The sequence below is a fragment of the Gymnodraco acuticeps genome, unplaced genomic scaffold, assembly GCF_902827175.1.
Source record: "Gymnodraco acuticeps unplaced genomic scaffold, fGymAcu1.1, whole genome shotgun sequence".
Lineage (NCBI taxonomy): Eukaryota > Metazoa > Chordata > Actinopteri > Perciformes > Bathydraconidae > Gymnodraco > Gymnodraco acuticeps.
Window position 1 is genome coordinate 29026 of NW_022990631.1, and position 27019 is coordinate 56044.

Consider the following 27019-nt stretch of genomic DNA (forward strand, 5'->3'; position numbering starts at 1 on the left):
ATTTCTTCTACACTATAGCCTGTTTGATGTATTTGTGTCCATTGTTTTGGTGTTTTCACTTAAAACAATGTCCTTGTTGAATTATAAATCCTAAATGAGACATCTGATTATCTAGGATAGAGCGTATTTCTATTTTTGTACAGGCCCCTGACAGAGCCAAATAATTATTCAAGACAACGTCTGGTGGATTCCTTGACTACTATATTTCTCAAAGCTTTTACGAGGTGTTTTTTACACAACTTCCCCTTAAATCTGTAAAAATAACACTTAAAGGAAGAGGTTTTGACCATTTAACTTGCCTTGCAATCCTTTTGTGAAATTGCTTCCGTAATGTGCTATTGTAAATTGCTTTTTAAAGCAACCAACGAAAAATGTAGTGTCCACATGATGGGAATGAAAAACAAATCTGGGAATGCATACTCTGACTGTTTACATTTAAGAAGAAAAAATCCCTGTTTACCTCGGTTCCTTACATTTTTGCTTTTGTATTTTATAACCAAGTAAATTAAAGGCCTAAAAACATTTCTTACTCCCTTTTTATCTACTGCATTTTTCTTCAAGTCCATGTTTTATAGCTCCAGACCTCACCAGAGTTAATTACCCCGTCCACTAACGAGCTTGTCGCTGTTGGATTCACTCGCTAATGTCTCCTGCAGGTCCATTTGAGTGAAATGCCACATTTTCAATGCACATCGACTCATTCACTTCTCGGGCTCCAGAACATAGATTTTCTTTGTCATTTCAAGCATCACTGCACTTTTGTGAGATATTTATGTGTCTTTGGGCACCGACCAACGTAAGACACTTAAATCACAGAAGAACCCAGCAGCTGCACATTTCCACTGCAGCGGGGTAGCCCCGTTTAAGCGTCCCTACTCAGGCCTCGGGCTGCCTCGCTGGCCGGCCGAGGCCGTGGCGCATTTCCATTACAGTTTAGGACCTGGGGTAGCAACGCAGTGTAGGCGGGGCGATCGGCTTTTTTTTCACATTTTGAGTTGTTCCGTCGAGCCCCGCTGGATTTTATCATCCCCAATGAGATGTAGGAACGTCATCACCCTCTCGGTCGACCACGTTGTGCTTTTCTTTGACGTTGCATTTTGTGTAGCTCCTCCGTTTACAAAAATCTGTGTATAAAAATGCTGCAAGCGCTTGCTTCTAGATATATATGTGACGCTAGGGATGATCTCTCGCGCGATCTTGTGACGATTCTCTCTGACCAATCAGCAGTCGAGAGTGTTGACGTCACTAGTTCAGCCCTGGCCCTGGCTGATAGGAACCACGATTTTATGGGGCCGGAAAAAATAGGGGAAAAAAGTACCCGCTAGCCGGTGCTAGCGCTATATGGAAAGGCCACCAAAAACTGGGCCTGGCAGTTTGAGGACGATTAAGGACGCTTAAACGGGGCTAACCCGCTGCAGTGGAAATGCGCCATTAGTGTCTCTGACAGCTACAACAGGCAGCTGCGGCTCCCTTATGTCTAATTTTGTATCAGCATCTGTCGTCTAGTTCTTTATTTATCATCCATTTGAAATCCATCCAGAGAAACTGCACTGCATTTAAAGGTCTGCCACTGTTTGTTCTCCAAAGTGGGGTTATAAAGTGTAACAGGGTTGTCCCCAGCAGCAGCAGCAGCAGCAGCAAGCAAGCTGCATCTTCAACTGTCAGGTCTCCAGGCTAAACTAAATTAAGATTTACAAAATACAGAACAAAGTAGGGAATTCAAACCTGCAAAATCCCATTTTAAATGTGTGTCATGCATTGAGAGCCAAATCAAATGTTTCTCTGTGTTTTTCAAGCCGCTGAAAGTGGGTGACAAAAACAAAACTTTATAAGCGTTTCACAGTCGAGCTAGACCGACATGGAAGAGGTGGAAAAGTTTTACATCCCACCCAATCAAACACACATTTCTCAAAGATTGAATTTCACAGTCAAAAACTTTTTGTAAGTGAGATAATAAAGAAGCAGCTCAAAGCTATATATGTCATCACAGTTTAAGCTAAGTGTTGTTAGCACAATTTGCTAAAGGGTGGTTAAGCTATTAATATCTCGTTTACACACTTTTATAAGGCTGCTATTAATTCCTATTTTATATCTTTTACTAGGGATGCACCTTATTTGATTTTTATTAAAGGGGTTATATTTTGCCTCATTTTCAGGTTCATACACCTCTTTTCACCTGAAACCAGAAAACCAAAACCAGAGCCCAGTCTCAGATTGGTCAACCGCCTGTCCCTTCCCTTAGTCTAACCATGTTTAAAATGTGTTGGAGCGCTAGCCAATAGAAGCCCATGTGTTACATGGTGATGTCAACTATCTCAGGGAAGTAACAAAAGAGCTCAATGGAGGCGTTTTCGGCAGGGGGGAGAAACTCCCTTTGGGATTTTAGCCTTTGCGGACCATTTACATCCAGAAAAACTGTTATTACACACAACAGGAAGGGAAAAAACATAAATCATAATAGGGCCCCTTTAACGTGGGCTTGCCTTTGTATTTTTCATGTTAAACTGACTTAGTGCATTTGCCTTATATCTGCACTGTCCCTTTACTGTAAACTATGTTCATTTCACACTGTGGTTGAATTCTTGAATGCCAGCTGGCAACTATGTAGTAACCTGGACGGTTTTTAGTAATGTGGCTACATAATTTAAAGGGGACCTATCATAGCAAAAATGCACTTTTGTACGTCTTTTTATTACATGAAATATGTGTCCCCGGTGTTCCAGGGAACTCACCAAGTGTCAGAAAACACAACCCTCTCTCTTTTCCTCCATACCCAAATCTCTAAAAAAAAGGGGCTGTAACGGATCTGTACAGACTGATCCAGATTTGAACACTGTGTTGACGTCAGGACGGTGGCGCTACGGCTATTGGTCAATTCTCTCCACTATCAGGGGAATGAGAGGTTGGGCCACGGCCGGCCATTGCTGCTCGAAAGCGCTGGAGACGCCGTAGTACATATGCCAGGCCTGTAAGTGGCGCTGTAGTCTGCCCAAAAGCATGAGAAGACTTCCCTTGCATGGTTGCTCTTCTGTTTATTCTCCGCTGTGGCTCTTTTTCTCCCTCCCCGAGGCAAGCGTTTGCGCCTCCTGCTTTAAAAAAAAATGAATAATGACTCTTAATAATCATATGTAAGGGATAATGCTGCAGCGACGCGGTCATTATGGGGAAAAGAACACCGACAGGCTGATCAGGAGCCCGACGCGAAGCAGAGGGATCTAGATCGGCATGAAGGCACATTATGCAATGTGCACATATCCCGCTTATTACATGGCCACATTCTCGACAAAGTTAACGACATGACTCCCAATATTAATTGAAATTGCTTTTATGGATTTAGAAAATGATTTTATTGATTTAAAAATAGTTGTATGTATTGATTAAATTTGACATGCATCCGCTAAGAAAAATAGTCCGTTGTTACTGTTTGAACTAACGTAGCAACGGCAGGAACTGCTTCAATAGTGTTTTTTAGGAGCTTTTTGATTACAGATTTGAAAACATCGTTGCTTGATTTAAAAGTAGCACAATCATTATGTCAAACCTTGGAAAGTATCTAGATATCCCTGCCCTCTAATGCCAAAGTAACTGCCAACTCCCCTCTCCTGCAGGGGGGCGTGGTCAGCTGCAGCTCACAGAATCAAGCCCCCTGCAAAACAGGGCTGGAAAGAGCAAATAGAGCGAAATGAGGCATGGCTAAATGCAGGATCTGTTTGGTATTTTGAAAATATATATATAGTTATATACTTTATATAGGTATGGCCCTACAATATATGTTTCAAATATAGCATGATAGGTCCACTTTAAGGATTTTTAAATACCAAATCCAGGGTTTCTTTGTTTTTCTATAGCTTGAGGAGCATTTTACTGCAGAGGATGGAGCATTGATGGATTGTATATCCCTGTATGACTTTACGACTGAGACCTCCATAATAGCTTACCTGTGCTTCGATTTGATAGGCTCTTGACCGCCGTTTGTCCAAGCAGGTCGTACTGGTTAAGGCGGGAGCTTTCTCCTTCCACCACGACAGAGTCGGAGGGCATTTAGAGTCCAAGCATAAGTCACTTCTGAGATTGTGTAGGCATCTAAAAAAAAGAGAAGAGGGATAAACCCATAGGGGATAAGTGTGGGGCAGCTGCAGCTATCGATGATTTCACGAGAAAATATTTCACTGACCCAAATGAAAAAGCCCCCACTACATTGTGTTTGAAGCTGTGTTTCTAGAAAATAAGGGATACTGTAGGGAGAAAAAAAATCTCTCTGTGGCTGAAAGATGGAATTCATACAATTGCCAACAAGCAATTGATGCTCCAGTGGCATTTGCCCTTTTCAATCAGTCGCACAGCGTACACTGAATATGGAATTTGAAAGCTTGTAGCTAACCTATGAATATCTGATGAAACAGAAAAACAGATTTTTTTCCCCTTCTATATACATTATTGAAATATTCTGCCAATCATGTCATGCTTCAGATTGTGGTGTTGTACAGAAAATAGGACATTATACTTTACAATTCCTTGTTTCTAGATCAATATTGTGAAAGCAGCTTAAAGCGAAAATCCTCATCCAAATTTAAAGAAGCCATGGAAATGAAATATACATAAAAAAAACAGGTATAAATTGGAAAAAATAAAGTATTTGGATGAGATTTGTATATACCCGTATCTCCCAGTGACATTCCCACTCAGTCTGGCAGTTATCTTTATGTATCTTTTAATTGCTGCATATTGAGTGAAAATGTGAAGGGTTAATGCCGGAAAAGTGAGGCCATGCAATCCAGCTTCACGGTTCTTAGGCTGCCTGTCTTTCTAAAGAACCAGTGAGCAGAAAAAAAAAAGCAATAGCATTTTACTTAAGGTCCCTCAGGCGCCTATCATCATCAGAGGTACTCACAGCTGCCAAATTTGAGTGGACAGGAATGAAAGTCCATGGGGAAATCCTCCAGATGCATTGGGCACTCTGCATGCACAGTTAACCTGCATCCAATTCACAGAACATTAAAGAGACTTTCCAAATGCATGAAAAGTAAACAGTACAGATTAGGCACGGTCTCGAATAAAAAAGAAAACTCATATGCCTCATGCACTATTCAAGACACTTCCCATCTGTAACGCCGTGGAATAAAAGTATGCATCTTGACTGTAAACAGCAGAGCAAAGTAAACAAGGTGCTGCAGCAGAAATCAAATAAACAAACGTTGTGCGACGTGACGTTAGCTTGGATAAGAAATTCAATCATCGTGAAAATAACTTGCAATAGATTTTCATTCATATTGATTTTCATGAAGAAAGGCATTGGACAAAAAATATAGCATCAGTGGCATACACAATGGAGCAATGAAGAATACATTTGAACATTGATTCTTGAACAGTAGTTAGGTCTGTCAAAGTGGAAAAGAGTGTTTGCTGAGAGGATGGAGACCACTTTCATGTCTGTACACTCAATATGCACCCTCTTCAAATGTTCATTATTCGTTTTAATCCAATGAATATATGGTACAGCATGGCCCTTATTTTAAAATGTATTAGCAGATTACACCAAATTAAGTTAATTAGGGTTTATCATGAAGTCTGTAGTTATTTCACTGTGATATTTCAGTCTTTGAACGGGGCTAATGTGATGTGATGGGATAACTCTACGGGAGGGCTACTATATTCATAAACTATTATTCTTGCCCTCTTGCTTTTACTGATGTCGTTTTATATAGCAACCTTAGTCACATACTTAGCCTACTTAAACAATGTGTTAAGTAACGCACATACTCCCGGGAAGGTGTCTGATAATGGCCTTTAATGGGCTGATAACATTCAAAGTTTGTTTAAACGGATATTAAGCTACAGCTCACTAGCCTGTTAGCAAAGTACAAAAAAATTGGGAAAATCTTGCCTAGCTAGTCAAATATAAAAATAATCAGCCGTTAACGTTTATTCATTTAAGTACAAACTAAATTTTGATGATACAGGGTGAAATGTCCCAGACTAGTTTATATAAGCGTGAATACATGCAGTGGTGTCAGTATCCCTCAAGGCAAGAAAGGCTTATAAGAATGTCACCTACTAGTCGAGAAATACCTTTAAACACATATGTGGCTTTTCTTTGGACCATGCTCCTTGAATTACCTCATGGTGTACAGCAGGTCCCATCATCTTTGATCCTCAGCAGTTTATTGGGCATGGTCATGTTATGAGCCAAGACTTCTTCCCGTGTGGAAGAAGGTGTCCGGAGTCCAGATTTTACTGGCCATCAGGTTGTTGAGCGGCAGTATATTCATCGGTCCGCTAAATTTCAACCTCTCGTCCTTCCAGCTTTGCCTGAAAAAGACATCGATGGTGTACTCCTGTAGGGAATACATGAGTAAATAATCATTTTGATGCTGTAACTTTCCATCAAGTACTTTCTGCTTAAGAAATGCTGACTACACCTGCCACTTTAAAACTCAGGCGCTGAATGGCTCTCCCTATTTGTCAAAGCTCCATCAAGGTGAGGCCCGTGTCTCTGTGTTCCCCCTCAGCTCTTCTAAGCGGGTGTTTTCTAAGCTTGCTCTGAGGCCGAGACAACCCCTTGACCTACAATCCTCTGTTGTCACAAGAAACACACACAAGAGAGGATTTAGGGCAGAAAGCGCTGCACTGTGAAATGTGTGTTCGTGTGAGAGCACTGTGTGTGTCTGTGCGATTTGAGCGCGCAGTGAGCAAAGGACTGAGTGGGACTGATTCCTCCAGAGTGTATTTTTCTGGTCACAGTTGAAAGGGCCTCTGACATTTAGATCAACTGAAACCAAAACGTAATGGCGGGTCTACACAATAAATTACAGTAAAGGTTTATTAAAATGTTTTCCTTTTGTCGTAATGGACAGCTTTAGTATTAGTCATCATAACATTCTACATCTTAATTGGGATATGGGTAACGCGAAAAAGCTATGTCAGCTGTCAAGTTGAGAACAAGCTAACTGTGTAGCAAATAATTTACAGCCAATTTTTGAGAAGTTAAATGAATTCCCCTCAGTCACTGTTCACACAAGTAAACACAGTAAAATGGAAGCAGGAAGTTGTTTTTAAAGCTCGATAGTTGTTTACAATCAGGTAATCAAACATAAAACAAACATAAAACAACAAACATAAACATAAAACAACTTGTTTATGTCACTTGAGATCAATGAAGGTTGGACCCAAATGCAGGACGTTCACGATCTTACTAAATAATAAGGCAGGGCAAGGCTAAACACACAGACCAATACTCTTTGATGCACAGCAAACAGGGATCCAACAAACAATGACAGAAAGACAGAATTTAAATACATGCAGGACTAATCACCAGGACAAGACACAACTTGGGAAGGCAGAGAAAACAAAGGGGCATCAGGTGAACACAATCAGGTAATCAAACATGAGGGGAACAACACAAACAGGAAGTACAAACAAACATAATACAGTGTATGAAGGATTTTAAAAATAAAACAGGAAACAAACAGTTCATGACAATGTTTACATAATTTACAGTTGCTTTCACATTTCACATCCTCCTCACAAGTATTAACCTCTAATTTGCTCCAGAAATGGCTCAAATTAGCCACACTACTGCACTGGGACAACATGTCCCTTCGATATGGTGAACATCGGATGTTGTTTATCTTGAGTCGTCCAACATAAAACATCATGCTGCCATTACACTCACTGGCCAAGTTTGTATAAATCCACGTCTGGAGATAGTCCCCAATACAAATGCACAATTTCCACCATTTGAGTAATATTTGATAACTGTTATAGAAACCGAGCCTTTCAAAATAATTTAAATACAGCCTGTTTGTATAGATGCAGGTCTTAGGGCTCGGTGCAGGAAACTACAACACTTTCAAGATCTGTTTTCTTTCATGTGGTTGGTTGACAATAAAAAAACGTCTCTTGACTTACTGTAGCCGATAAACCTGTCTGATCGCTTCAACTGCTTGTGACTCCTGCCCTTTCCGACGTTGTAATGACATTGATTTATGCTTAAATGCACGGTCACCACACAGACCACACCTAGTACGTTCTGCTGCATAAATCTGCATAAAGACAATAGATATTTTTTTATTTGCTTAGTTACCTTTGGCCCTCTTTGTTTAGCTAATGCTCTTTTGAAAGCTAATGCAGGATGTTTCTTCTTTACTTGTTTCATTTTTAAGCTTTGGCTGTCAGTCGTCCTCCTATAAATCTGTTGAGGCCCACCGCAGCAATCAGATGAATTGCTTTGCAGTATTTGAATCAATCAATCAGGTCAAAGGAGAATATATTTCAGGCTGTGCAGTGTGCAATATCAACAACTGCAATAAATCATATGTAATCAGCCTTGTGCCTTATTTTGCTAATTCTATACTTTTCTCAAAACATGAAATAAGAGGCATTATCCCATAGATATTTTTTCTCATTCTGTCATATTGGTAACTTGCTCACCTCTGCCAGTGATACTGAAGGATGTTTTTCACCTTGTCAACTCTGTCCATCTGCTTGTTTTCAAGATTTTTTGAAGGAACCATTTGGCTGAAATGTAGCGTAGGGATCACCCTCGGGTAGGTGGTGACCTGGGATTTCCTCGAAGAAATCATTTGAATGTCTAAGTCTTAACGTTTTCATATTTTGTATATTTGATCTGGTCCACAGAAGTGCTGTTATATCTCTCACAGGCTCCGCCCCCTACTGGACTCTATGGGTACTACCTTATCATACAAGCATTCACCTACTGAGATTTCTATAGAGTGGCGAAGTCCCTCCCCTTCCGGTGGACCTCCATGGGACCTTATTTCAGAAAAAGTCTGCATTGAAGTCAATGGAGAGAGAAAGATTATCTTTCATCCTGTTTGAATTGTGCCACGAATTAAACACATGATGTTTGTCAATTTAAAAGATCATTTCCAAGTCAAAAAAATACAAAGGTGCCGTCAAACTGTGAAGTAACACTTTGTTTGTGTGAACCGCTCAATGAACTAATCTCTGGTCTTGCAGAACAACACACGTCACCAAGATGGCCGTCACTACTGTCTTGTCAACAAAACGATTGACTACCCTCACTATCACCACAATGAAACACGTCCAGACGAATGTAATGCAAAGCTGCCTGCCTGCCTTCCTTTGATTCTCTCTGAACTGCCTGGTCTTTTTAATGTTTAATGTCAACCATTTGTGCAGATAGCATGAAGTAAAAAAGATCGGCGATCGCCGATGCTAGTGTTAGCATTTCTCCCCCGTGCTTAAATTGTGTATTATAGAATGATCACGAAATATGACTACTACTCTTACTGTTTAACATTTTAGGTTACTTAATGTTACTTCATATTAAGGCTAATCAAAATGACAAGGCTGTAATGCTAACTAACGTGGCTAGCTAGGTAGCTAACTTGAATCCAGCCACTCCTGGTCCTTTCATCAGTCGGGAAGCGAAAGAACGAGCAAGACCCATTGCTGGTATAATAACAACCTGGTACTAAGCACACAGGCATCTTGTTAAAGTTATCTTATCTTTCACACACAGAGACGTCACAAGCTACCCACAATGCAACGTGCGCCATATATATATATAAATACGCCATTTTCCCTGGAGGGGCTAACGTAGCCAGGCAGAGCGCACTAGGTTTTTTTTTTCTGAATTAACGACCGAAGAAATCGACCTGCATGTCTTCGGATTACATCTCTGGACTTGAGGGGTGTGCTCTAGGTCGTTACCAGCGTAAAACTAGAGCTGTGTGGGTTGTCCGATTGCCCTTACAGACTGCCTGCAGATGTATGGAAAAACGACTCTCGAAAGTTGGCCTTCGGTCGATTTTTGGCAGCATCTACGTCTATCTTCTGGAAACACCAGGTGAATACCCCACTTGTCACAATAATATTATCATGCCAATGCATATATGTGGTATTTTAGAGTTGACTATATTGATTAAGGCAATAGACTATGATATTCTGGTTGCACCTCGTGTGAAATGGCGGATACCGGAAGTACGGTGTCGCCCTTGGCCCCAAAACCCGTATGTGTGTGTGAAAGAATATAGATAGATTATATCTGGCGCTGATCTTAGCTATCTCTTAGTGGAGGAAAACAATTGTGACATCACTTACGCGACTCTGGGATTTGTAGTCTTTCTAGTTGCGTATTTTTCATAGTCTTATATTTCAACAGTTTTACGACAAACTGTGACTTTTTTGACATGGAAATTATTTCCATCATATGTGTAATTCATGGCACAATTCAAACGGGATCGAAAGATAAGTTTTCTCTCTCCATTGACTTCAATACATAATTTTTCCGAAATAAGGTCCCATGGACCAGAAGTAGATGGGCGTGACTTCGCCACTCTCTAGACGTAGCCGGCCACGGGGCGGGCCCTACCTGAATGCGTGCGCATCTCACTTCCGTATAAAAAGAGGCCCCGCCTCCTGACCATCATCCTTTACTCTTCAGCGAGCGGAGGTGATAGCCTAGCACTGAGTCCGAGACGTATTTTTTGAGAGAAAGGAAGAAAGAGAAAGAAAGAAAATGAGTATTTTTTGAAATCGTGCCCTGGCTTAAAAAGCGGGGCGCCAATCCCCACCACCTCTGCTTCGAGTGTTTGGGGGACCAGGATATGGCCAAGGCGGTGCCATTTCACGTTTGCCATTCCTTCCGAGTCCGGCGTCCATGGAAGTCCACCGCCCAGGGCTGTACTCTCCCTGGATGATGATCATGGCGGCGGATGTGTGGGCTACTCGCTCATTGCTAGAGATGCCCCCGCCTCACCAGGTCAGAGCGATTATTGGGCCGCATGGCGATTATTGGGCCGCATGGCGATTATTGGGCCGCATGGCAATTATTGGGCTGTGGAATTGCTCCGTAGCACAGAAGTGTCTGCGTTTTGCCTTCCAGGGGATAGCCTACGAGTACAACAGATTACCGTTCGGCTACTCCCTATCCCCACGCACTTCAGTAAATGTGTGGCCACAGCGCTTCAACCGCTGCGCGCCCACGGCATGAGAGTTTTTTCTTTTACCTAGACGACCTCATAGTCATGGCTGGGTCCAGGGAACAGGCAATGCTTTGCACAGCACAATTGATCACACACTAACCAAATTAGGCTTTGCGATCAATTGAAAAAAGAGCACCCCCATACCTCACCAACAGGCGTTGTAGTTGGGAGTGGTGTCCGATGCAGGCGCGCTACGCGCCACCCTGTCAGGGAGCAGAAGTGCGTCCCTTCTCCGGGCGGTTCACAGGCTGCGACAGGGGGCGACAGTGACAGCTTTAACTGTCATGCAGACTTTGAGTCTCATGACGTCTGCTCACATTGTGGTCCCGCAGGGGTTACTGCATATGCTCCTGCAGAGGTGGTTCTCCAGCCTGCGTTTGGATCCCAAGAGGCACAAACGGCGGCTGGTGACCATCCCCCCCTCAGTGGAGGGCAACCTCTGGTTCTGGGGGTCTCCCGGGCGCCTCCGGAGGGGGTCTCCACTGGGACGGGTAACCTCCTACATCACAGTGTTCATGGGAACAGGATGGGGAGGGACCTGCCTGTACACAAACTCGCTCGGATCAGTCATTAGCCCGCATGGTTTTTCATACCACTGCTACGCTGACGACACCCAATTAATTCTGTCCTTTCCCCGCTCAGAGACCCAGGTCGTCGCACGCATCTCTGCTTGTCTAGCTGACATCTCTCAGTGGATGTCTGCTCATCACCTCAAGCTCAACCTTGACAAGACTGAGCTGCTCTTCCTTCCGGGAAAAGATTGTCCCACTCTTGACCTAACAATCAACATCGGCACCTCAGTTGTTTCCCCGACTCAGACTGCAAGGAATCTGGGTGTGATCCTAGATAACAAACTGTCCTTCACTGCAAACAGTGCTGCTACAACCCGCTGCTGCAGATACACGCTTTACAACATCAGGAGGATACGTCCCCAGCTGACACAGAAAGCGACGCAGGTTCTGGTCCAGGCTCTCGTCATCTCACGCCTAGACTACTGCAACTCCCTCCTGGCTGGTCTACCTGCATGTGCCATCCGACCTCTGCAGCTCATCCAGAATGCAGCGGCTCGTCTGGTCTTCAACCTACCTACATTTCCCCACACCACTCCGCTCCTCCGCTCCCTTCACTGGCTTCCGGTAACTGCTAGAATCCACTTCAAGACACTGGTACTTGCTTACCATGCTGCGAATGGATCTGGCCCTTCGTACATCCAGGACATGGTTAAACCGTACACCCCAGCGCGTGCACTCCGCTCTGCATCAGCCAAACAACTCGCTGCGCCCTCGCTGCGAGGGGGACCCAAGTTCCCATCGGCAAAAACACGTGGGTTTGCTATCCTGGCTCCAAGATGGTGGAATGAGCTCCCCATTGACATCAGGACATCTTCCGGCGCAGACTGAAAACTCATCTCTTTCGACTCCACTTCGAGCAATAGAACTATTAACAAAGCACTTATATACTAATAAAGGACTGGCTTATCTAAAGCCAGTTGGTAGTAGCACTTGAAATGTTTTGGCTCTATGAAACCTGATGTACTTATATGATTCTGTTTTCTTCAAGGTTGTGTCTTCCTGGTCGAATGTACTTATTGTAAGTCGCTTTGGATAAAAGCGTCAGCTAAATGCAATGTAATGTAATGTAATGTAAGAAGGCTATAGGTGGGCGCTGGTCTCTAACAGAAACACGACACAGCAACCTCCTAGAGCTACGGGCGGTAGTCTTAGTCCTCCAGCATTTCATGCCCCTAATTCAAGGGAGACATGTATTGGTCAGGAGCGACAACAGCACCACAGTGGCTTATATCAACAGGCAAGGCGGAGTCCGCTCTGCCGCCTTGTTGGCCACAGCGGAGAGGCTGTGGTTATGGGCTTCAGAGGTGGTGTTATCTCTGAGAGCCCTCCATATCCCGGGACTGGAGAACAGGGGGGCCGACCTCATGTTGAGGGGCGGCCCCCTGCCAGGCGAATGGACGCTTCACCCAGAGGTGGTGAAGCAGATCTGGGCCCAGTTCGGGAGAGCGGAAGTGGATCTGTTCGCCAGCCGGCGCAACAGCCACTGTGCCCTGTGGTTCTCCATGGCCCTGAGTGACGACCCGCCTTTAGCGGTGGACGCGTTTGCACACGAGCCATGGCCAAGGATGCTGCTATACGCCTTTCCACCGCTGCGTCTCATTCTCCCTCTCCTGGGGAGAGTGAGGCGAGAACGTCTGGTAGTCATTCTGATAGCGCCGGATCGCGTCGGGGCTCCGCGGTACTCAGAGATGACACAGATGAAGGTTGGCCAGCCCTGGGAGGTTCCCCAGTTCTGGGGGGCGATGTCTCAAGAGGCAGGTGCAATCGGGGCGTCACCCACTCTGGGCCGTCCTCTCTTGGCTCCTAAGAGGGACAGGCTGAGACAGGGTGGATTGTCTGACAGCGTTATTCAGTCTATCCAGGCAGCTAGAGCAGGATCCACCACAGCCTGTTACAGGCCGAAGTGGCTGGGATTCCAGCGATGGTGTGAGGAGCGGAAATTAGAGCCCCTATATTGTGAGTTGGGCTCTATTTTGTCCTTTTTACTGGTGGACAGAGGACTTGCTCATTCTACTATAAAAGTGTATGCAGCAGCCATCTCGTCCTGTCATGAGGGATTTAACGGCAGGTCAGCCTTTTCTCAGCCACTGATGTTGCAGTTTTTACAGGGGGTCAGGAGGCTGCGCCCAGTAGTGCGCGCCTCCACCCCGCAGTGGGACCTGCCGCTGGTGCTCGAGGCTCTGGTCACAAAGCCATTTGAGCCTCTAGAGCTCTCCTCCCTGAAAGCACTGTCGTGGAAGACAGCGTTGTTACTTGCCTTAACGTCAGCCAAAAGAGTGTCCGAGTTAACCACTCTGTCGGTGCACCCGAGCTGTTTACTGATTCGGGGTGACCGGAGCAGGGCGACACTCAGACCGAACCCCTCCTTTGTGCCCAAGAGCCTAAGGAGTGCGTTCAGGTCGAGGGCTATTCAGTTGGGGGGGATTTAGTCTTCCACCCCATGGTGGGGCCAGGGAAGCAAAATTACATCTCCTCTGCCCGGTGCGCGCATTAGCATGATATGTAGAGCGCACAGCTACCCTGAGACGCACTGAACAGCTGTTTGTGTGCTTCGGGGGCGGGGTGACTGGAAAAGCGGAGGATATATGCACGGCGGCGTCTTGGTCAACGCCAGGTCCCTTCATAAAGTTTTATCTCTTGGATATGTCTGGCTCTTTCTCAGCGTCTGTGCTTGCTGGGGCAACACAAGACTGGTGAGGAGGGGGGGGTCTGTGGATCAGTGGGCATCTGACCCCCTCCCCGGGCGTAAATGCGCTTATGTTTCTCCGGCCTCCTGGAGGGTCGCGGGGTGACGTAATGCGCTTTGGGCCCTTACAGGGCTAAAGGGCTCCCCTCGCCTGCCTGGGGGCAGGAGGGGGAGAGCCCTCCATACTATAGTCCGTACACACTCTGCACGGGGTCAGTGTTTGAGTGTGGGGACATAGGGGGCACTTGCGCTCTCCCCGTGCTCTTTAGGGACTCAGGAGAGAGGGTGCATAAATCTGCGGACTTTCCCTGTCTGCCTATAAGTGGACGCAGGGGAGCCCTCAGCACTGTTTTCGAGCACACTTTTTTGCGAGGCAAGCGCGTCAGGGTGTGCTCTATCGGCCGCAGCCTGGACTTCTCCACGGTTACAACCGAGGGAGAGGTGAGTGAGGCGCAGTGGCTGCTAAAGCCGGTCAGGGACAGTGAGGTGGAATGGTGTGCTGGACGACAGTGCGTGCATACATCGGAGCCTGTGAGAGATATAACGTTGGGTTACGTATTGTAACCCTTGTTGTATTAGCACAGGCGGAGCCCTCTACCCTGGGGCACTGTCTGTCCTATACCGCTCGCTGAAGAGTGGTGAAGGATGATGGTCAGGAGGCGGGGCCTCCTTTTATACGGAAGTGAGATGCGCACGCATTCAGGTAGGCCCACCCCGGGGCCGGCTACGTCTATAGAAATCTCAGTAGGTGAATGCTTGCATGATAAGGTAGTACCCATAGAGTCCAGTAGAGGGCTCCGCCTGTGCTAATATAACAAGGGTTACAATACGTAACCCGGCGTTTCATGTTTAACTGAGTGCCCTCTAGTTTACATATCTCTTAGAGGCCACTGCATTGAACTCAAACAGCATAACTGCTAAATCAATAGATCAATCACTCGGGAAATGGGTCTTCAACAACAGAAGGGACACTGATAATATGATGTGAGGGATGGGCGCATGTCAGTATGATAAACAGGAAAGCCCAGGATAAATAAAAAGGAGTGACTGGAATAACAAGAGGACTTTCAATAATGTATAAGGAGACAATCATCAGATGAAAAGACGTGGTGCTGTGGTGTGGAGAACTGGAACATTATGAAAGGAGGGAAAGCCGTGATGATACTAAAAACACGGCAGAAGCATATTTTCTTTCTTTGTGTAAGGTATGAATATTATCCACAGCCAAAAGGGCTGAAAACGTATTATGCCCTTCTTGGGGTTTCCCTTTCCTGTAGTGTGTTATAAGGGTTTCTGTGCATGTAAATGGTCTGCTATGGCTAGAATCAGTGTTCTCTTCAGAGGGAGTTTCTCTCCCACACACTGAAACGCCCTGATTGGACAACACATTTTCATGATAGAGATGTTCCGCCCCTTAGCTTAAGTGGTTGACCAATCACAACAGAGCCAGCCAGCTAACCAATTAGAGCAGACTTGGCTCTGGTTTCAGACAGAGGGTGAAAAGAGGTGCTGCAGCACAGGCAGTATGAGAGAAATAAAGAGCTTTGTGAACATTAGAGCATGGCAACATGTCACAGTAGAGACATGAATATGAACCTGAAAATGAGCATCATAGGGCCCCTTTAAACTAAATAAAAGACATGTCTGCTCTCACCATGTCTGTGTCTGAAACTGGTCCGAAGCTGGTGACGTAGATGTTTGTCTTCACCTCTGTTATCCTGTCTGAATAAGAGAGAAAAACAAGGCGTCAAAACACTTAAGACATCAAAACAATGTTAAAAAGAAAAGTTAAAAGTCGTTGAAGTGGAGAATATGTGATGTTTTTGATGTTTCCTCAGACCTGTCAGATGCTTAGTATAAACAAGAAAACTGAACATTATAAATGAAAGGCTTAATTGTTGTGTTGTTTTAAGGAGAAAACAACAATAATTTAAGAGTATTACTATGAGCATAAAAGAGCTTTGGTCGTCATTTCTTTTTTTTGCAACAGCCATTTAATGAATTGTAATTTCATTTTTAGTGTCAGCCATTCACATTACCTACGCACGACTGACTTTACTGTCCTACAACCTTATTAGAGCTGTGATACGGTACTGTTAATGAAAATTAACCTACATTCAACTGGCAAAACACAGGGAGGCTTTTATTGTGAAGCAATCAAAGGAAAGGCAATGTATTTGGCATAAACGCTGACAGCAATCTTTCTTTCAAAATGAGCCTACAAAACAAGACGTTTAGACGATGCAGCAAATAACGTTGCTCTCTGATTGTTGAAGCTTTGATTAAATTGTAAGTCATGCGGGATTTACAGGGTCTTCCAATAGACCGACTATAAAGTCAATAACATTTTCCGAGTCAGCATATTGCTCACGATATCCTTGTTTATTGCCTTTAACTAGCAGTATTCCCTCGCAGAGCAAGTGTTGTCAGCATGTCTTGATAAACAGGCTCATTTTAAAGTAAAGAGTTATTACTGTACAGAGCCTCAAGCTGGATGACTTGGCCTTGTGCGCTAACAAGACTATGTGACGTTTAATTTGTGCTGGCAAATTCATCAAAAGGTGGGATCAATTTGATTTCATTTAAGTGACAAATTGTATCTTGTGCAGAATTCTTTTTCAATTGTGGCCTTGATAGATTTCTCTTTCTCTCTATGGCCACCCCTGGCCTCCGTAGCTCAGTATTGTTTAATAACAAAGAGAAACAGATGTCTCTAGAACGTATAAATGTGACTTGATACATCATGTTCTGATTATACACCAACAGCTCTTCACATTCAAAGATGTCATTTTGTTCCTAAGGTCACATACGGTTCAACGATGCGTGTTGCTGATAAATCCCGAGGATGAACTGTGCACAGACTCAGCTCACCTTTACGCGACCTGCCAATTCACAGGAAACTCTTGTAAGATTTATTATGCCACAGTCACGTGCAAGATGTGATTTCAAGCGTATACATTTGTTTTAAATGTTCACAGTGATGTGATAGATAGGAAAAGCAACACTCTCATACTGTATGCCTCCTGTTTAAGTGGCGATGTGCAACGTGTGCCCGCGCCGCAGCATCAGGTCCATTTGCTTTCTCTACACTCTGTGTCTTTCAATAATTACTGAAGCTCCATCTCTCATGCTCAGTCAATTCAAAAAGCTTTCACGTTTTACTCTACACTCTGTACTACACGGCCAGCAGCATCTCACACAAGATCTAAAGAGATTATTACTCCCCGGTAAAGTGCTCTTCTGCATGGCAAGGTGGCGCCGCCATTCAAGCCCCATATTATGAAAATGCTTTCTTATTTATAAGGTCATGTAAATCAGGAGGAAGTGGCAGGTCGGCGGGAAATAGGTGCAATCCATTTAGCAAGACATGCAGCCAGGGCGCATTTATTTATGTAAACCAGACTTGTGTATGTGAATCAGGCTGATTTCAAATGATGTTTTACTGTGAGTCACAGTTAGTTAGTTAGTTTGATTTCTTTAAAGGGAGATGCTCTTTGTGGATGCACATGTGAAACAGCATCTCGGTATAAGCCGTGTTGGAGAATAAACGCTGTCACACTGCACTGCTTCTTCTTGTAGAAAGATACTTTGTGGTGTTCTGGAGGTTCATACGGGGAACTGAAATGGGTTCTTTTTAACAGTCCATTGTATCGTGTTTTGGACATTTCTTAAATCAAATGATTTATTTGTCTCTTAGGTCTTTCAGGGCAGACAAATTCTGTGTGATTCTGATTGTTCAGCAGTACTGCAATACCACATGATACAAGTCTCTGTCCACCACTTTAAAGACACACTGCTCCGCCAGTCGAAAATCTGCTCAAAGATTGAATGAAGGTCAACCTTAGAGAGGAAAACCTGCAACAATTACATGTTGAGGCAGGCAAACAACATTATCCCTGACCCCAACCATGTCCTGAACAGCGAAAATGAATTGTTACCATCAAATCAGAGGTACAGGCTCCCAGGATTTAATCTGGTTAGACTGAAGCATTCTTTGGTGCACCAGTCAATCCTATAGATTCAGAGATAAATCCACGGTCAAATGTGTAGAGGGTCTTGTGATGTAAAGTGAAATGGCTGTTCCCTCGTATCTTGTCTTACAAATGTGTCATGTTGATGTTGCAAATGGAGCTGCTGTGATGGAAGAACAATTTCAGACTTGATCTACCCATAAAGTATTATTGTATGGTGTCGTCAATTATCAGAACAACTTTTTTTTGTAGTTGTATTTTTTGAGAAGCTTCGTCCAGATTTCCTATGTTTTTTAACAAATATTGATTGTATTTTGCTTCTTATTGTACAGCACATTTATACTTTTTTTATTTGTATTCTTTACATTCAAATTAGAATTGCACTGTTAGCTCTTTTTGGATATTTAAAGTTGATGTTTTAAAATGTTGTTTAGTTTACTTTAACTGGATACTTATTTATACATTTTTGTTGGATCTTTTGGAGGGAATTGACTTGAAAGTGTCATGGTTTTGGATTTTTGTTTTAATTTTCCACCTTTTTGTTTTGACATGTTTTCATCCTTGTGTCTGTCTGATTTGACTTCCTGTCGTTAGTTTCCCTCCTGTGTCTGATTGTGCCTCATTGTGTTCACCTGTTGCCCTTGTGTTTCTGCCTCCACTGCCAGCTGTGTCTTGTCCTGTGATTACCCTTCTGTGTATTTAGTCTTGTCTTCCCCTGTGCTCCAGTCTGTTCGTCGTCATTTCATGTCCCTGTCACCTATGCTTGTCCGTGTCTCCTGCCTGTTCCCGTCGTAAGTTTGTTCCTGTCTGTCGTTCTCCCCGGTTTAGTTTCTGGTAATTAGTTTCTTGTTTTTTCCTGCCTTCGGCTTTTGTTAATAAAGCTCGCTTTTTGTTACCTTACCTTTTTTAGTCCTTGTTTAAACTGCACTTTGGTCCCATTTTCCACACACCCTGACAGAAAGGCCTTTTACTGCATGGGCTAGCTGTTTTTTGTGTGTATACAGTATATGAGGGAGGCGTGTGGCGCAGTGGTTTAGTGCGTTTGTGTTCGTATCAGGGAGCACAGGTTCGAGCCCCACGGCAGTCAGCATGTCGTTGTGTCCCTGAGACACTTCACCCCAAATTGCTCCTGTGGGGATTGTCCACAGTATTGAGTATGTAAGTCGCTTTGGATAAAAGCGTTTAACATGTAATATGAGATATTATGTACAGTTAATGCAGGTTTGTTGACATTAGTTTATCCACCACTGTCGACCGTGTTCAGGATTATTTTTTGTGATATTGCAGCCAGCAGAAACAATCAGTATCAATGAAAAGAACCCACAACAATGAAGTTCCGAGTCCATTTGCATTGCATGAGTGGAGCAAACTCACAGGCAAAGCTAACCGTATTTGCACAAATGATGCATCCTCGCAGCAGAAAACCTAGGAAAGCACAGCCCTCGGGGAAAGTCCGTGTTTTCTATTTAAAAATATCCAGAGTGCATTTATTGCCCCAGGACGTCAGGACACTTATTTAAAGGAACGAGGACAATACCCAAAGTTCATTTATTCAGCAAGAACGGCCAGAAACATGTGCTCTTGTACTCAGCATCACATGGTGCAGATGGGCCTGCTGAACCATGTTTAATTGGTCAGACAAAAAAACCTCTCTTCTTTAAGGGGCAGCGCATCCTGCCGTGCGACTACACAAAGGTCAGCTTCAGACCAAAAGCATCCGCAAGAAGAAGAAGTTGCACTGCTGGATGGGACAGGGACAGTGAAGGAAATAACTCCAGAGGAAATGTCTTTACACCTGATGTCTTGTGCTGTCGGTGAATGGCTTTGATGTTTGTGTATAGTTAGCTTAGCTAGCTCTTTCATCTTATTGTATGAGCAGCATACCAATGTTGTGTCATATAATCATTTAAAATATATGAACGTATGTCTTATACTCTGATTGCCTTTTACTTTGTTAAATTGTATTTGTAGTCGTGCATGTGTTTAACAGAGACATATGTTTAGGATTTACTTTCCAGGAGGGCAAAAGGAAGTGTTAAAGGTGGATATGCAAACGGTGAATGGTTTTATGGTTTAATGGGATGTTTAGAATTGCCTAAGAGAATGTATAGGAAGTACCAGTTGGCTGTTTTCTTTGTACTATATAGTAAGCTGTGTTCGGTGTGCAGAACCTCTGAGGATGAAGTTGCTCTGTTTTGCATTTGAGATCAATTTGAATTGTATTTGACTTTCTTTATTACTTTATTAAATACAACAACTTCGTCCATTAATCATTTATCAGTTTCTTTTCAGGGAATTTGAATTTCCACAACAACCAACATTCTGACATTACATTATATGTCATAATTCATTATCCTAGACAGCCTACTGGAGCAATTTGGGGTCAGGTATCTTCCAAGGACACTTCGACATTTGAACTACTGGGAATCAAACCACTGACCCTCTGATTGGTAGAGGCCAATTACCCCCTGGACACACCCGTCCTTATGTGGTCAACTATCAGAGGTAACCAATCCAACCAAATTCCTACCAATCGTGACACAATGATAAAGTTTAGCTTCCGCTTCAGGTTTATTTATACTATGGGATGCATAATACATTTACGGCTGTGTTGTGATTTTCAGGAAAGCAGGTCTTTTTGGAAGAATCATGAATCATTTCAAAATTGGAACCCATCTATCTCTAAATCTGTCTGTTTTGTCTTGCATTGTATATTTTTTCTAGCAGCTGTTACCATTTCTGTGGATTTTGATCGCCAATAATAACAAGCATCAAACTCAACATCAACATTGTTTTATTTTAAAATGTTACGTATAATCTGACCTATGCTTAAGCAATACCAAGAACCTTTACTAAAAACCTAATGTAGTAAAATGCGCTTTTTTTAGGTTGTTTTGTGTCAATTAGATAACATCTACTCATATTTGACCAAAAATGTAATAATTACAGTTTAAATATTTACTATTTAAGGGTTATATAAAACTGTTTCCTGTCAAGGCGGATGGATGTAATAACCATGATATCCTGGAATGCTTTAAGACATGAGTACCTTTTTCTCTCAAAGCTCTCTAGTTGTCAGCTCACATTGGAAAAGTAACCTTAGCCAACAACTTTCAAAGCTCCCAACAACTCCGACATCCGTTACATTTTGACATAAAAGATGTTGCTTTAAAGCTGGAACATAATGCATTGCTCTGAGGGTGAAGTTGTAGTAAGATGACATGTTTTTGGTTTGGAAAACAAATGAGTAGCAGTAGTGTGAATATGAGCAGAAGTGAGCTGCCTCACACTCACACTAATGGTGATGTGGGAGCTACTGTGCTTTCATCCACTCTGCAGCCTGGCTAGATTTCATGTGAAAGTGAAATAAAACCAGATGCTATATTTTAAAGCAGCTTGGTATTACTTCCACACTTAAGAGTAAAGAAATGCTGGATAAAAACAAGGTAGGGTTACATATCAGTCCACAGTCTTTACATGATGGGCTCTTTAAAGGAGCAAGGTATGTGTGTGCTTCAAAAACCAATAGCCATGTATAGACAGCCATTTCTGTGGTTATACTCTATTCTCTATAAATAAATTAAAGAGAAATGTGCACCCTAAGCCCACAAGGAAATTCATTCATTGTAGAAATGATTACAGCAGCTGTTTTTTTTTCTATCTCCCCTGAAACCTAGTAGCCTCGAGGGAACACGTGGGATCATCTTGAAAACCTCTGCCCTAGATTCATATTTCTCTTCTTTATCATTTGATTATCAATCGGAGCGGTAAACTGTTTCATCTCTTGTTGACACAGAAGGATAAGTTACAGATGTCCCGCACCTTGAGAAAAGGAATCTAAACAATATCTCAATGTTCCACTTTGATATAGGAGAACTACCATTTCCTTTACAGTCAATGGTTACAGCTCGGTTACTGATTTTACCCTAAGCTTTTTTGTAATGTTTTAATTGGAAATATATGTTGTATAAGATAATTTTAGGCTATAGTTCGCAGTTGTTAGTGGATTTACTGCATTACATTACACAGGTGTTCCTGTTATTTTGTCCATTTTGCAAAGCCGTGTTGAACTGCTCTTTTCTTCGGAGGGAATTTTAAAAAATGTCTCAGATTATCATGAAGGAAAGTCCAATGACTATCGGGTTAAATATATTTCAAAATACACTGTATGTATGAAGGCAATGTGTAATGATGCTGTAAATAAAAGACTGACTATTTCAGGGTTCACAGAGAGAGACTATGGCATACAATATATTTTAGACACATGCTACTTGAACCGTGAAAACTATAAAAGGGACACATTTTGTTTACCAGAATATACTGTATGTCTCAGTGAACACCCTCCTGCAGCTGTGTTGAGGTGCTTTTCCATGCATTACAAACAACATGTTATAAACTTAGGTTCAGTTAAGCGTTAACGTGTTTCTCCCACAGATGAGACATGAAGCTGTAACGTGTCTACAATGTGGAAAACTCCATCTGATGTCACTGTGACTGCTCCATGAAGTAGCCCATGTGTACATTCATGGGTACAGTATGGGTCTTAATGTACAGAAATGGGGTGAAGCCTGCGAGCTAGTTCAGGCAACTTGAGCACTTATGCTGCATTCATACATAACGCCCCTTTCCACTCTACAACCAACCAAACAGAGTCTCCTTAATATGCCGCTCTATTTAACCTGCCAGATCTCTCTCCGTGCATTGCTTGCTGCTGCTATCGCTGCAGCTACTTCCACGTCACTGCTGCTTGCCTGCCCCACCAGCACCCCAGCTTCCACCTGTAGGCTGGGGGGTTAGTTATTTAATCATCACTCATCGTGCTATGTATATCTGTGGAGGGATGAGGCCCGAGCCTAGACGCCAAACTCAACTATATGCTGCTTCTAATAAACATGCTAAAGAAACACGTGAGTTGTCTGACTGAAATGTCTTTTATTTGAACATTTATGCTTTACTTACGCAACAGTCTACATAAGATAGCTGCACCATTATAGGTCCAGTGGTACAGGCTGAGTGCTGCCAGGCTAAAGGAGATCTGTTCCCCATATGGCAGCTCCGGCTGATGGCCCCAGGAATTGGAAATTCAAATGGGACCAAATCCTGAGGGAGGAGCTCAGCTTTGGGGTGAGGGGCCAGCTGGAAATGAGAGAGGTGAGGATGGAGAGGGAAGGCTGTGGCCGCAAGAGAAGACACACAGAAGGCACAACATGTCTTCTGCTGAGAGGGATACATATTGAAGCCTATCGTGATGACATGGCTGGAAATGTGTCATAACTCGCAAAAGCTGAGGAAAATGCTTTTCAATATTATATATTATATTAAATAATGGTTATATATATATATATTTTATTATTTATTTATAATTCACTTTTCAAACTTGTAGATATATTCATATTAAAACACATAATACCAAAACAAAAAATATAATTATTTTCAAATTCTGCTTACTGCTAGTTACATTTGTCTAGCTTGAGGTGTGCAATAACATTCTCTGACCACTTAAAGCACATGTGTGATATTCAAAGTACTTCAAGCCACATTTTGATTTATAAAATATGAATTTAGGTCCTTAATGAATGTTGGCCCTGCCTTTTTGGACCTGAAGAAGAATTGATAAACTTCAACTTGCATCAGATATAATATGTCAGGGGATGTGTGAAAATATATGAGATTAAATAGCATTCATCCATTGATTTGTCATATTTCTTATTTGTCATATACTTCACTAAATCCACTGTTTTAATTGTTCCCTATATTGCCCCTATGCCCTGTAAGGTGTCCTTGGATGTTATGAAAGGCACCCCCCAAAATAAATGTATTATTATTATTATATATTATTATATTTAATTATTTGAAGTAGGCTATAAGGAAGTTTTGGGTTAAGGGTTTAATATGCAGACGATTGCATGCCAGTAGTGTTAATTTCGTTGACTAAAACTATGACGAAATATGTTCGTCAACGACCTTTTTTTCCATGACGAAAACGAGACGATGACGAGACGGCACCGACGGCAGTAAACAATAACTGTAACGAAATCATCATGCAATATCGTTGACGAAAAGTGACGAGACGAAAATGTAGTTTACTAAATAAAAACTATGCCAAAATCTCTCTTTACTTTCGTTGACGAAAAATGAGGAGACGAAATATTATCAAAGATAACGTTACATCTCTGATAGTCAGTTTTTCTCCCAGCAGTTCCATTTCCGGTGCTGCGGCTGGGCAGCAGCTGTGTGTCTGTGGTGCGCGCGGCGGTAGATTTGAATTACACCGGGCAGCGGCACAATATGAACTGTCAGGAAGACTCGGCTCTAACTCATGGTCTAACTAACCTTATTTAACAGAAAATAAAATGGCAACAACAGGGCTTGGGAGCAGTGGTCGCACTCGCGTTAACCGAATACAGTCAGCGCGAGTGAGTGATAAATTGTGCACTCGACGGATAATAATGGATTATGACGGAAATGTTACGATCCTGTCCGTCAAAATGACTGACAACGAAAAAGTCTAAAGCCACCACTGCTTGGGAGAAAGAAACGATGTGATATTTGGGCCCATTTTCGCTACAATGAGGCGGAGAAAAAAAGCGAATGCATTGTTTTATCAGAAGGGAAGCAATGTGGCCATAACACAGCTGGTAAAAACACCACAAACCTGACCAGATACTCTCTGCAAAGCTGCTTTCTTAATCATTCAACCTGTGTTTTTCATCAAATAAGGACAAGATATAATCTTATTGTGAAATACGTTTGACTAAAATGACAAATTATTGGTTTTGGCTAGACCAGTTTGACTGAAATGTTCTATATAATCTGATGACTAAAAAAGACTCAACAGTTTTCATTGACAAAAAGTAGACTAAAATAATTAGTTTTCTTTGACTAAAATAAGACTAAAATGCTCAGACTTTTAGTCGACTAAAACTTGACTAAATAAAAACAGGATGAAGGTGACTAAATATGACTAAAACTAAAAAGGAAATTTAACACAGGACTTAGACTAAAACTAAATAAAAAAATAGCTGACGAAATTAACACTACATGCCAGAAGCTTGTCTGTTAAGAATTGTGAATAACATGAACTAAGAGCTGTTTTTATTTTTGTTTGATTTCACAAACAACCATTGGCTTGTCAACCACATGTAGAAATATAATCATAGTCTTTCTCTTAGCTTGATTACATACTACGATGGCGAAGAAACTTTTTACATTTTTATTTGGACAAAATTGTATTAGAGAAGACCTTACAGGACAACGAACAAAATAATGAAAGCTATTTTCTTGCGATTAAAAGCATGTCAATAAACTATAGTGTATGGCTGGACTTTCATGTGATCCTCATCTCTGAGTATGGCACTTAGTGAAATTGAGACTGACACAGATGATTTAGAGTGTAGTGGTGGCTTGGCAGATTTCCATTGAATCAACATTAACCATCATGCCAGTAATGACAGACACGCTATGGCTTTCAGACCTGAAAGTGCAAACATCTCTACTAGACAAATATTTCAATTGCTACAGTATTATCTGGTCATATCTTATTGTAAAATAAAATCTACTGAATGCCACATTTCACTCAAAGTGCTCTTTTAAAGATGTATCATCCAAGAAGGGATGGATCCAGGATGTTAGAGCGATCCAGATCCAGTTAGATTCTCCAAAAGTTCACCATGCAGCACAACTGAACTGACACTACGCCCACTCATTCAGCAGGCGTTTTCCCAAAAAAATGTAAGCAAGGATATAACCCTCTGCGGAGTTAAATGTGGACAGTTTGGCTGCTGTGACTTTCCAGGAAGTGAAGTGAGCATTATATAACTTTTTTTTTGTTCAAAAAGTGTGTTTGTCAATTTATTCCTGAGGGAATTGTTGCTAAAGGCACTACAAATCTGATGTTTAAGTGTTTTCACTCCAAATGAGCCATCAACTGTGCTATATCATTACAAGTCGAAGCTCTAAGCATGTACAATGATTATGTTGGATGATAAACATACTTTTGGATTGAAAGTGAAATGATAATGTTCTGTACATCTAGAGATAGAAGATGATTTCCTTACCTCCAAGACCTGGCCGTAGACGGTTGTCATATCCATCCAGCAGGCTGTCCAGGATGCGCGTGAACAGGGTGATGTTGGTTTTAAAGGCATCGGATTGGGCATCGCAGCTCACTGACCTGGGTGCCGGAAAAACAACAAGAACATGAGCAGACACTTCAACAAGCAAGAATTTGTTTGATTAAATGTTAAAGCTATTCAGAGTCATAACTCTGTGTTCCACAGAGGCCTGATTTATGGGGAATAAAAAGGGGTCGTTATTATCTGGCAGAGATTTCACACATGCCCACACAGACGCACACACATACACATTGTTTCTCATCCACATGGATGACCCAGTTCAAGGCAGAACATTTGTGAGCCATCTGATCTTGAAGCCAAAACACAACTGAATATGCAAATCTAATCAGAGCTAGAGATTCATTGTAAATAAATTCAGATAAGGGCCTACATTAAAGCTTGACATATTCACCATTGCCAACAGCTCTAGTGATGTAACAAACAGGTTTTGAGGCTTATTCAATTTAAGCAGGAATGTCTACAATAGTCATCATTTTACACATCTGGGTGATTTCTGTTATCATATTTCTCTCATTAACATCTGAGAAAGTGTTAATGTAGCCAACTTCTTATGTGATAACCTAATAGACTAGGAATAATGTATTTCTTATCTTTAAGTACAGTATGTTAGCAACAGTAGGCTAGGCTACTTTACCACAGTTTAAATCTACTGGTTAGAACCGCTAGCCCACTTTAAAACTCTGCT

The 27019-nt window shown here is 42.4% G+C and overlaps 1 protein-coding gene across 1 annotated transcript in view; it reads right to left on the bottom strand.

Annotated features, from left to right (window-relative positions):
* The window catches only part of LOC117554709 (gamma-aminobutyric acid receptor subunit alpha-2-like), a 42647-nt gene that overhangs the window by 11882 nt on the left and 3746 nt on the right, over nt 1-27019 (bottom strand). The window contains 8 exon segments of the mRNA XM_034229194.1: nt 3939-4035; nt 4037-4083; nt 4892-4974; nt 6118-6133; nt 6136-6191; nt 6193-6335; nt 15883-15950; nt 26257-26372. Coding sequence (XP_034085085.1) covers nt 3939-4035; nt 4037-4083; nt 4892-4974; nt 6118-6133; nt 6136-6191; nt 6193-6335; nt 15883-15950; nt 26257-26372 — 626 coding nt within the window.